This window comes from Ursus americanus, chromosome 14 (genome assembly GCF_024610735.1).
Source record: "Ursus americanus isolate L20-20 chromosome 14, mUrsAme1.1.p, whole genome shotgun sequence".
In the NCBI taxonomy this organism is placed as follows: domain Eukaryota; kingdom Metazoa; phylum Chordata; class Mammalia; order Carnivora; family Ursidae; genus Ursus; species Ursus americanus.
Window position 1 is genome coordinate 46,269,576 of NC_142140.1, and position 11,096 is coordinate 46,280,671.

Sequence of the window (11,096 nt, forward strand, 5' to 3'; positions counted from 1 at the left end):
GAGGGAAGGAGTGAAGGGAGCTTCAAGTTTTGCCCCAAGTGCAGGCTTCAGATGCACGGATTAAAATTTTAGCTCTTCTGCTTTCTAGCTGTGTAACATTGGGCAGTCACCATTCTACTAGCCTTACGCAGTATCCTTATGACAAGCCTTTGAGGTGGGTGCTGTAATTCGTTCCATTTTACAGGTGAAGACACTGAGGCCAACGGGGGACAGTGACTTGCCCAAGGGTATAGTTGAAATTGGGGACCTGGGATTTGAACCCCAGAAATCTGGCGCCCAGATCGAGCCTGTTAACTCCCAGGATATACCGCCCATAACGTGTTGTAGGGTAAGTGATTGATACACAGCAGGTGCCTAGTAAATGGTAATTATTATCATTTTTAATTATAGTTCTGCTAGAGAATGCTTCGAGGGAGGGTAGGTCAGGCGAGGGGGCGGGCCATTGAGCTGTAAGTCTGCTCCGCAGGTCCAGCTAGACCTGGGCCAGATGGCTGGGGCGGGGGGCGGGGGACGAGTCCGTCACTTGGTGGCAGCATCCGACTCGACGCGCGGCGGCGTGCGCGGGTCCCAGTCGTTGACCAGGCGCTGCGCCTGCTCGTAGCACATGTGCGGGTGCCGCTGGCGGAGGCGCAGGCGCACTACATTGTAGTCGACTTCATACCCGATCTTCTTGCAGTTGAGGTTCCCGGTGAGGTTCTTGTGCGTGGCGAGCAGCTCCTTCAGGTTTTTTTCCATGTGCGAGATGTGGCGCTGCAGCTTGTCAGTGCCCTGGAGAGGGGGCGGGACCGTGCTGCGGGCCGGGCGAGCCGGTGCAAGGACAGCCGGCCACGGAGCGGGGTGGATAACACGCCAGGGCCAGGTGTGCGTGTGAAAGGAGCACACCTTTAAGAAGGGGCGGGCCTCAGAAGGGGAGGGGCACACCTGTGGGCCACGTGTGCTTGCGGAAGGTCTCCGCCTGGGAAGGAGCACAGGGGGAGATGCGGGACTCGCAGAGATTGGGGGCAACACGCTTGGGCCAGATGCGCTTGAGAGAAGCTGCGACAGGGCGGGGCTGGGGGGGTATGCACCTGGAGAGTGAGGGGCGGGGCGGACTTGGGATGTGGGAGAGCACCTGGGCAAGGGGTGCCTGAAGGAGCTAGGCTGAAAGAGGGCCGTATCGTGAGCGGGTGAGAAGGGTAGAGGTTGAGGGGACTTTTTTGAGACAGGTGTGGGTACCGGAGGGCCTCCTTCTGGACGGGAGTTGAAGGGCTGGCAGACCTGGGTCAGGTGTGCTTGAGGACGCGGTATTACCGGGATGGGGCTGCACCTAGAGAGGGCGGGAAGGCGCGGAAGGGGCCACCGAGGGGCATACCTGGGCGAGGCGCGAGGCTTCCGGGAGTTGGGTGCCCACATGTCTCTGGTACACTCGAACCAGAGGTCTATCCAGTTTCTCTCGAGTCTCCAGGTGACGTTTTGACAGAGGACCCTGGCGGAGGGCGGTGGGCTGGGCAGTGAGGCCCAGGCTAGGCGAGCAACCCCGGCCCCACCCCCGCACGCTCCTGCGCCACGGCACACCTTGATGAGACCACGAGTGATGTACATTTCCTGGTTGAATTTCGTGCACCGATGGATAGTTCCTCTCATTAGTCCTAAGGTCATATTCATTCTTTCCTGGGTGGGTGGGAGCACAGAGGGATCACACTGGCTTCCGGGCTCCTCTGCTCCCGCGTCCCCCCTCTCTATAGTCAGCTCTAGCCCACCCTAGCGGCCCGCCGCCAACTAGGAGTCGCGCCCGCCGCGCCCACCTTCAGCTCCAAGGTCTCGCGCATCTTCTGTGCCAGCGAGGCGCACACGCGATCGCTTATCTCTTGTTGTTGCTCCCGGACGTCCTCCTCGTTCTTTGTCATTTCTAGCAAGGTGTCCTTGGACTCCATCAACAGTCTCTTGGCTTCGTACAGCGCCGTGGCGCACTCTGCGGGCGGGGTGGGGTCACGCGTGGAGATACAAGGCCTCCTTTTCCCGATCCTGGCTTTCTGAGTCCCCCTCTCTATTCTCAGGTTGTGTTGGGCCCTGGGCGAGGGGGTTTGTTGAAGGAATTGGAGCAAGTCCAGGGGAGAGCGGCTGTTCGTGGAGTTGGTATAAGTAGTGTCCCGCATCGAGTGAAGGAGTGCTCGCCTGTAGGAGTGTGGGAAGCAGGAGTGTGCAAGGGGAAGAGCTAATCAAGAACTTGATCTCAGTGGAAACGGGCTGTCAGCCCTCTCACTTGGTCTAGGGGGGCGATTCCCCAGGGAAGGCAGTGGCTGAGAAGTGGAGGCGGCGTGGGCACCCAAGGGTACCTACAATAGTGGACTCCTTTCTATGGGGGCTTACCTGGGGTATAGGTGCCCACAGGGTCTGGGGGAGGCGTTTTCTGGCCCTGAGTGCGGGGGGAAGGGACGCGGGAGAGGTTCACCCAGGAGTGGCGGCCAGCCTGCTCCAGAACCTTATCCAATGGCTGGTTCATTAGGTCCACAGCTTGGAGCCTCTCCTTACAGCAGAAGGCCAGAGTGTCGCGGCAGGACGCCAGGGCCTGGGGGCAAGGAAGCAGAGAGGGGCAGAGAAAAAGGCAGAGTGTGAGTGGGGAGGTTGGGAGAGGTGGCTGGAAGTGATTCCTCTGCTGGGGGCTTCAAAACGTTTCCACCTCCCAACTGACCTTCTCCAGTTCTCATTGCTGGCAGAAATAATTGATTTATTTCCAGGTGGAAGCTCAGACACTGCCCACACCCCTCCCCCTGTCCGGAAGCCTTCAGTGATTCCTGGGTGGAGAGGGGAGGAGCAGAAGGGGCTGGTGGTAGCTTCCCTGCCCTGGGTGTCATTTTTTTGGGGGGGTTCCGAGCCTGGCTTTGCTCTGGCACTTCAAGAACACCCCCCCCCCCCGGCCCGTACAACTGCCCCACTTGTAAAGAGGAGAGGTGGCACTGGCTGAATCTACACTGATAGTCTTCCTGCAGTCCTGTGCTCCTCAGCTGCATTCAGGGCTGATCCCCTCCCCTAGCCTCAGGGTCTCTCCTCCTCCGCTCTTATTAGTATCAGGAGCCCTCTGCTGTCCTCAGAGTATCTCCCCCACCAACATCTATCTCATCTGAACTACTCCCATCCAAACCCCACTTCCACCATTATAAAATGAAGCATATTGCATTTCTTTGATATTTGCAGTTATTTGAAAGTTATATTAAAACAAGTCTTTTGTATTTATATATGGGTATATATTATACATGTATATATGTTTATTATATAATATATATTATGTATTTATAATATATAGTGTATATATTATAAATGTATATATATGTTATAGATAATATGAATATATATGGATATATATTATAAACGTATATATATTTATTATGTATTTACATATGGATATATATTTATTATGTATTTATATGTGGATACATATTATATATTATGTATTTATAATGGATAGATATCCATATCATAAATATCCATATATAAATATATTTATTTATATGTTACCCATATATAAATACATATATATACATGTATAAATACCACCCTCATCAAAATATAGAATATTTCCATCACCCCAGAAATATCCCTAGTGCCCCTTCCCTCCTCTCTACTAAGCTGCCTTGCAGATTAATTTTGCCTGTTCTTTAATGTGTCCGTAAACTACAGCCTATGGACTGGCTGCCTCTTTTTGTAACTAAATCTTTATTGGAATACAGCTGAGCTCATTCATGTGCATATTGTCTCTGGGTGTTTTGTGCTACACTGGCCTAACTGAGCAGTTGTAACAGAGACTGCATTTTGCACAAAGCCTAAGATATTTACTATCTGGCTCTTCAAGAAAATGCTTTTGAAATCTAGAACTTCGTATAAATGGAATTACGTAGTGTGTATCCCATGTGTAGCTTCTTCTGCTGAATATAATATCTTTGGGTTTCATCCATTTGAGTGAAAAGTAGATTTAAAAAAGTCTTTCATCCATTCATTCATCAAATATTCATCAAGCCCCTCCTGCATGCTGGGCAGTGTATCAGGGAGTGGAGAATGCAGTGGGGAAAAGTGATCCATTTCCCGCCCAAAAGAAGTGACGGGGTCAACATGTGCAGACAAGAGGGGCTAGTGAGAGGATCAGAGAAGTGGAGATTATCTAGAAGGGAGCATGGGATCCCGAGGGTTTTTTTTTTTTTTGTGATAAAATAGACATAACAAAATTTGCCATTTTAACCATTTTAAGTGTAGGGTTCAGTGGCATTAATGTTGCACAACCACCACCACTCTCCATTTCTAGAAATTTTTCATCATGCCAAACAGATCTGTACCCATCAGAAAATAATTCCCCATTTGTTCACTAGTGAGAATGATCCAATAAAGATGGAAATATTGGTGATGTAGGAGAATGGGGAGAAAGTGGGTGCAGAGGTAGATGGAATTATAACATTGGCAGGGAATAATGAGACAGGTTCCCTTCAGTGGCTTCCATGCATTGGGGTCATTCCCTGAGAATGAGGAAAGCAGAGAGGTGGAGAGGTCTGAAGAAAGAGAAAGTATGAAATAACTTGGCCAGTGGGACAACAAGCCTTCTAGAGACACATGGTGAGATCCCTGGGAAAGCTCTGAGTGCCGGTTTGCATTCGTGATCTGCAGTTGATATACGTCTGTTTGGTTGTAAGCATTTTTCTCCAGAAATATGTACATCAGGTTTCTCCAGTGGCCCTTCTCAGTTTCCATCTGTGTCTGTTTTTCCCCCATCTCTCTATTCGCCTTTCTCTCTTGCAAACCTTTGCCTGCTGGGGCCACCCTTGGGGACTTCTCCCTTGTCAGCTTCAGACTATCTTGAAGGACTTTTCAGGACTCACCAGATTTAAAGGAATATGACAGTGGCCTGGGGGTTTGGTGGGGTGAGTTCAAGGAAGGTTCAGCACCACGGACAGTAGTACATGAGCTCCTAAATTTCCTCCCCTAACCTCACCCACCTCCCTGATCTCTTATTTGAGTGTCCCTATAATGTGAACTCTGTGAGGGCAAGGCCAGCTCTGTCCTCTTCATGAATTTGTCCCCAATGCCAAGCATGGTGCCTGGACACCAGGGGACTGGATTAATATTTGTCAAATAGATGAGTCAAAAACACACACAGAGTACCAGCCAACTTTCACCAGTTTCAAAGGCTCCATCAAACCTGGCTGCTCTCTTATCTCCATTAGAGCCCTCGTAAAGAAATCCTTGTTGCAAGAGTGAAGGATGTAGTGACAGACCATCTCCAGCTAGAGCCGACAAAGACTGAGCACATATTACAATGTAAAGAGCTAGGCTCAAGACACCTGACCTGAATCATAAGGTAGTTCTCCCACTTCCTGGTATATATCCAAAGAAGATCAGGATCTCAGAGAGATATCTGCACTCTATGTTCATTTCAGCATTATTCACAATAGCCAAGACATGGAAACAGTCTAAGTGTCTCTTGACAGGTGAGTGGATAAAGAAAATGTGATATATATAATATTATAATAGTAATGGATTAATAATCAAAACATTGATATCTTAATATATTATAAAACTGCTATATAAAAATACTATATTATTATTATAATATGTAATATTTTATACAATATATTGGATATTTATATATATCATATATAGAAATTATATTACATAAAATATGATATATAATTGTATAATTATATAATACATTATATAATTACATTTTATATTATATAGAAGCCATATAAAATTTATAAATTATATAATTATAATATAATATTTTACAAAATATAATCACAATATTATATAATATAAATATAATATAATTATATGTATTAAAAGATACTGAATATATAATATGCATTATATATTATACATGTCATATATTATGTATTATATTACAGTATATAATATGTAATATATTAGTATATATAGGATACATTATATAGTACATATGCTATAATATATAGTATAAAATATAGAACATATTGTTATAGACTATATTAATATATAATACAATGTATAACATATTATAAATTATATAATAATAGATATAATAGGTTATATTATTATATAATTATATATTATTTATTATATTAATAATAGTATATGATATAAACATATAATGTAATATGTATATAATAAAATATATACAATGGATTATTATTCAGCCTTAAAAAAGGACATCTTGCCATTTGTGACAACATAGATGAGACTGGAGGTTCATTATTATGCTAAGTGAAATAAGCCAGATGCAGAAAGATCTCACTTATATTTGGACTCCAAAATAGTCAAATTCATAGCGCCAGAGCATAGAATGGTGGTTGCCAGGGCCTGGGGTGGGGGAGGGAGAAATGGGGAGATGTTGGTCAAGGGGCAAAAAGTTTTAGTTGTGCAAGATGATTAAGTTCTGGAGTTCTAATGTAGAACAACGTGACTATAGATAACAATACTGTATTTTATAATTGACATTTGCTGAGTTTGGATCTTAAGTGTTCTCACCACCACACACACATAAAGGTAACTATGTGATGTGATGGATATGTTAATAACCTTGATTATGGTGATTATTTCACAATGTAGACATATATCAAATCATCAAGTTGCATGAAATATATACAATTTTAAATTGTCAATTATACCTTGGTAAAGATGGAAAGCAAAAGGATGCCTGAGGTGAAGCCACAGCCCTGCCATTGGCTAGCCCTGTGCCTTGGGTGAGTCTGTGTCTCTCTGAGCCTCAGTTTCCCCATCTCTAACAAGGGGATCAGGGTTTCTATTTCACAGGAGAGTTTTAAGAAGTTAACTCAGTGACTACATAAGGCTTGGCACAGAAGGGGTGTTTGTTGTTATTTTGGGGCCCAACTACATCTCTCAGAGCCTCAGTTTTCCCATTGCGTCATGTGGAAATACAGTGAATGTCAGGGCAGGATGGGCAGGGGTGTGGTTTGAGGGTTTGCTGTGGCTACAGTCCCCAAGGTCAGAGCAGTTCACCCATTCAGATCCACCTCCAGCCCTCCTAACTTGGTCCTAGGTATTCCCAACCTTGAGCAGAGCCTCTGATTTTTCCATATCTTTTTCCATCTTCCTCTTCATGCCCTTTAGCTCCTCCTTCTCCCAGGTAAGCATACTGTCAGCTTTGTCAGGGACCTAGAAAACAAGGAGAGAATCTCTCACATCTTCCAGAGGGAGCTGGAGGGAGATTTCTCCTTCCAGGGTAGTAGAGGGTTTGCTAATTTCGTAAACTTTGGGTTTGGAGAATGGAGTTGGTGGTGCTCTCACCCTTTGGGAACCTCACTCTGAGAAGGTTTTATTCTTTCAGGGGCGCTCACTGGGGGGGGGGGTGTCTTATCCTTTAGAGATTAGGGCTGGGGGCTTCTCTGTTTTATAGGTAGGAGTCCAGTGAGGTAAGATGAAGGTGATTTAACTTGGAGGAAGGTTGTTCTCATTCTCTGGGGCTGGGGATCCCCCTTCCTTGGTGATGGTCCTATCCTCCCTCCCTGGCCAAAAGTAGAGGGGACTCATAATAGGGATGATGAGGGGTTACGTTTTTGGGTTCTTACTATATGGATTTGGGGGCTGGGAGTAGGAATCCCACCTGGTGTGTGGGGGTTTCTTTTCTCCTTAGGGAGGCTGGAATGTTCCCCATTTTTGGGGTGGTGGTCTGCAGTTTCACTTTAGGGGGAGGATTTCACCAGGGCTAAGAGCTGGGATCTCAGTCTTTTCTCTGGCTGGGGACTTAGCTCTCAGTGCAGGGGCCTGGAATCTGAGGGTCTCAACCTGTGGGCAGGACCTGTTCCTTTCTCCCCAGATGAGGCCTGGGGAGGGGTTCTCAATTTGTGAGGCTGTGGGGGAGGACTTGGGGTTTAAAAAAACGTTTTAAGGATGGCTCAGTAAGTTAAGTGCCGGACTCTTGATTTTAGCTCAGGTCATGATCTCAAGGTGCTGAGCTCTAGCCCCACATTGGGCTCCGTGCTCTGTGCAGAGTCTCCTTGTCCCTTTCTGTCTCCCTGCTTTCTCTTTCTCTCAAATAAATAAAATCTTTAACCCCCCCCCCCACAAAAAACCAAAACAGCATTTTGAGGAGAGTTTCATGGGTTGGGACCAGGACATCACCCACTTTCGGGGGGGGGGGGGACTTTGGGTGTGTTTTCACTGGGATTGGGGCATTGAGGGTCTTATGCCCATGGGAGGGTCTATCTTTCTGGGCCTGGGGGCTGGGTGGGCGATTTCATACCTGGGCTGGGGCTGTGGTTGGGAAGAATTTCATCTAGTCTGATTCAGAGTCCTACCTTCCCTCCTTGGCTGGGGGACTGGAATAGACACTCTCTTTGGGGCAAGGGGGGCTGAGGATCTCATCCCTTTGGGAGGGTCTCACCCTGTGGGCTCGGAATCGAGGCACCCCCTCTTGGGGGCGTCCTCATCTTCTTGCGCCCTCACTCGTGGGAAGCTGAGGCCTAGGGTGGAGGTGGGTGTTCTCTCTCCGCGGAGGGGTTTTCCCAGGCCGAGCATCCGGGAGCTCAGGCCTTGGTCTCTGAGAGAGCAAGGGGATAGTCCCACCTTCTCAGACTTGGGCCGGTAGCCCCGAAGCTTGCCGCTCTGCTGGTTAATGAGCAGGCCCTTGCGCACTTCGCTGAGCCTGCGATCGGTAGCTTCCCGCTGGCGAAGCAGCAGCCTCAGCTGCCCATTGATCTGGTGCTGCGCGCGGCACAGGCGGGCGGCGGTGAGGCGCGCCCCGCGCGCGTGCGCGTGCACCACCTCGGCAGTCTGCAGGGCCCGCGCATCGCGGTGCAAGGGCAGCGGCAGGCGGGCGTGCCAGGCTGGGGGCTTCATCTTGCCCTTCCACAGCGTGACGCCCTCTCCCGGCGGCGGCTTCTCCAAGGTGCCGCCGCCCTTGAGCATCTCCACGCGGAAGCGCCAGGGCAGGATGTAGGCGGCGCGGCAGAGGTGGCGCGCCACGTGCGGGTCCCTCACGCTGTCCTTGGGTTGCCACATGGTCACTGCCTCCTGCCCGCAGCGGTCGGTCAGATGGTGCGCCTTCTGCGTGATGGCCTTGGCTGCCTCGCGCCATGCTGGAGCCCCTACGCGCGTGTCCTGGCTGCGCTCAGCTGGGGGTATCAACACGGGCATTGTCCCCGCTTGCTACCTCGGCCTGGCCCGGGGGCCTCCACGGGGAGGGGCAGGGACCCCCAAAGACGCGCCAGCTCCTTCCTGGCCTGAACAATGAGTGAAACGGAGTGCCCGTCACCATGACGACGGTGGCAACAGCGCAGGAGTTCCATAGGTGGGGGAGGGGAAAGGCTGCAGAGAGGCAGGGCTTTGCTTTGGAACTTGGCCACGGTGGCTTGCAATCTTGGCTCCTTGAGAAGCCGACCTCATTTAGCACAACTCTCTCTGTTGTTTCTTACCCCCAGCAACACAGGCCTTCTTCCAGTTCTTGAAGCACACTAAGCTCTTTTCCACCTCAGAGCCTCGCATTCATGGTTCCTTCTGGGTGGCACACTCCTTTCCAGGTCCTTTCCATGACTGCCCCTTCTCCAATCTCCAGAATCCAGCTTAAATATCACTATGTCAAAAGGCTTTTTCCTTAGTACTGTCTCTTCTTCTCCATTACTCAGGATATTTGTTTTTGTTTATTTATCGCAAGCCACAGAAACAGAAACACATTGAAACCAGTGCATACTGCTGCTCAGTGCTCATTATGCTAACTCCTCATTTTCATCTTCCGACCCAAGTTTGACTATATCAACTTCTGAAATTCACCTCCGGTTCCTGGTTCTGATGGCCTCTTTTAGATACTTTTCTCTAGCCTGATATATGTATGTGTGTGTTTGAGGAACAAGTGATCCATCTTCTGCTCTGCTTTCAAAGTCTGCTGGTCACAGCCTGGGATGGCACCTGCTAGAAACTGAATGTTTGTATCCTCCCAAACATTTGTGTATGTTAAATTCTAACACCTCATGTGATGGTATCACGAGGTGGGGTCTTTGAGAGGTGATTAGGTAATGAGGGTGGAACCCTTATAAATGAAATTAGTGCCTTACAAAAGAGACCCCAGAGAGCTCCCCTGCCCCTTCCTGCATGTGATGGCACAGTGAGAAGGTGGCTGTCTATGAACCAGGAAGTCCTCATGAGATGGAGAATCCACTGACATCTTGATCTTGGATGTCCCAGCTTCCAGAACTGTGAGAAATACATTTCTGTTGCTTATAAACCACACTCTCTATGGTATTCTGTTATAGCAGCTCAAACACACCAAGACAGAAGGTGCTTGGAAGGAACCCTAGCAGTGCTGGGATTAGCTTTCAGTCTCCAAGAGATTCAACCTCTCGTGGCTGAACAGAAATGGTGAAATTCAGAAAATGCCTCAGAAACATTTATATACATGAGCAGAGGACTCAGAAAGGTTTTCACTACTCTTCAAACACACATCCCTCTCTTTAGCTAACAAATAAGTTTGTTTTGATGCTACAGAAGTAAGAGATACACCTTGTGTAAAATGTATGAAATACAGAAAAAGAATGAAGGGAATAAGAATCATCTGTAATTTTATCATCCAGAGATGTCTATTATGAACATGTTTTGATTTCACTCTATTTCTCTGTACTCCTTCCCCCATATCTATAGTTAACAGTTATACACATCTCCCTCCTCCCAACACATCGAAGTTCAAGTATTTCTAACTCAGCCCAATGGGGAATAATATTTGTGAAATTAGCTCTCTGATTTTTATAATGAAGAATGTTTTATAGCACCTCATTTTTGCAGCCGTCTTTGCTGCTTTCTTCCATCCTGCATTCTACTCAATAAGTACTGTGAAATGGGGAACAGAATTTTGCCTTTGGATTGAATAGTGTGAAATTGCAGGAGGTACGAGGAAGGAGAACCTTCTAAAACTTCTAGCTTTTCTTTCTTTTCTTTTTTTCTTTTGGTATTACATGGAGATGCCCTTCACTCTGAAATTTTGGCAGGTAATTATCAGAGACCCCTTTTTAGGTTCCCCGATGTCTTCCCTTCTGGGGCACCAGGTTCTACTTTTAGTAGGTGCCCCCCTTTCTCTTGGAGATAATCACATCAATTGGTCTCTTGTTCCAGGGGGATATGACCTAGAATCAATTTTGTCTTTGAGA

At 47.6% G+C, this 11,096-nt stretch overlaps 1 protein-coding gene across 1 annotated transcript; it reads right to left on the reverse strand.

Annotated features, from left to right (window-relative positions):
- Positions 1 to 519: 519 nt before the first annotated feature.
- Positions 520 to 9,096, reverse strand: TEKTL1 (tektin like 1). The gene is made up of 7 exons (XM_045778511.2): positions 8,527 to 9,096; positions 7,012 to 7,116; positions 2,350 to 2,548; positions 1,785 to 1,951; positions 1,555 to 1,650; positions 1,352 to 1,465; positions 520 to 768 (listed from the first exon to the last, which is right to left on the reverse strand). The coding sequence occupies exons 1-7, from the start codon at positions 9,094 to 9,096 to the stop codon at positions 520 to 522; spliced, it is 1,500 nt and encodes a 499-aa protein (XP_045634467.1).
- Positions 9,097 to 11,096: the final 2,000 nt, after the last annotated feature.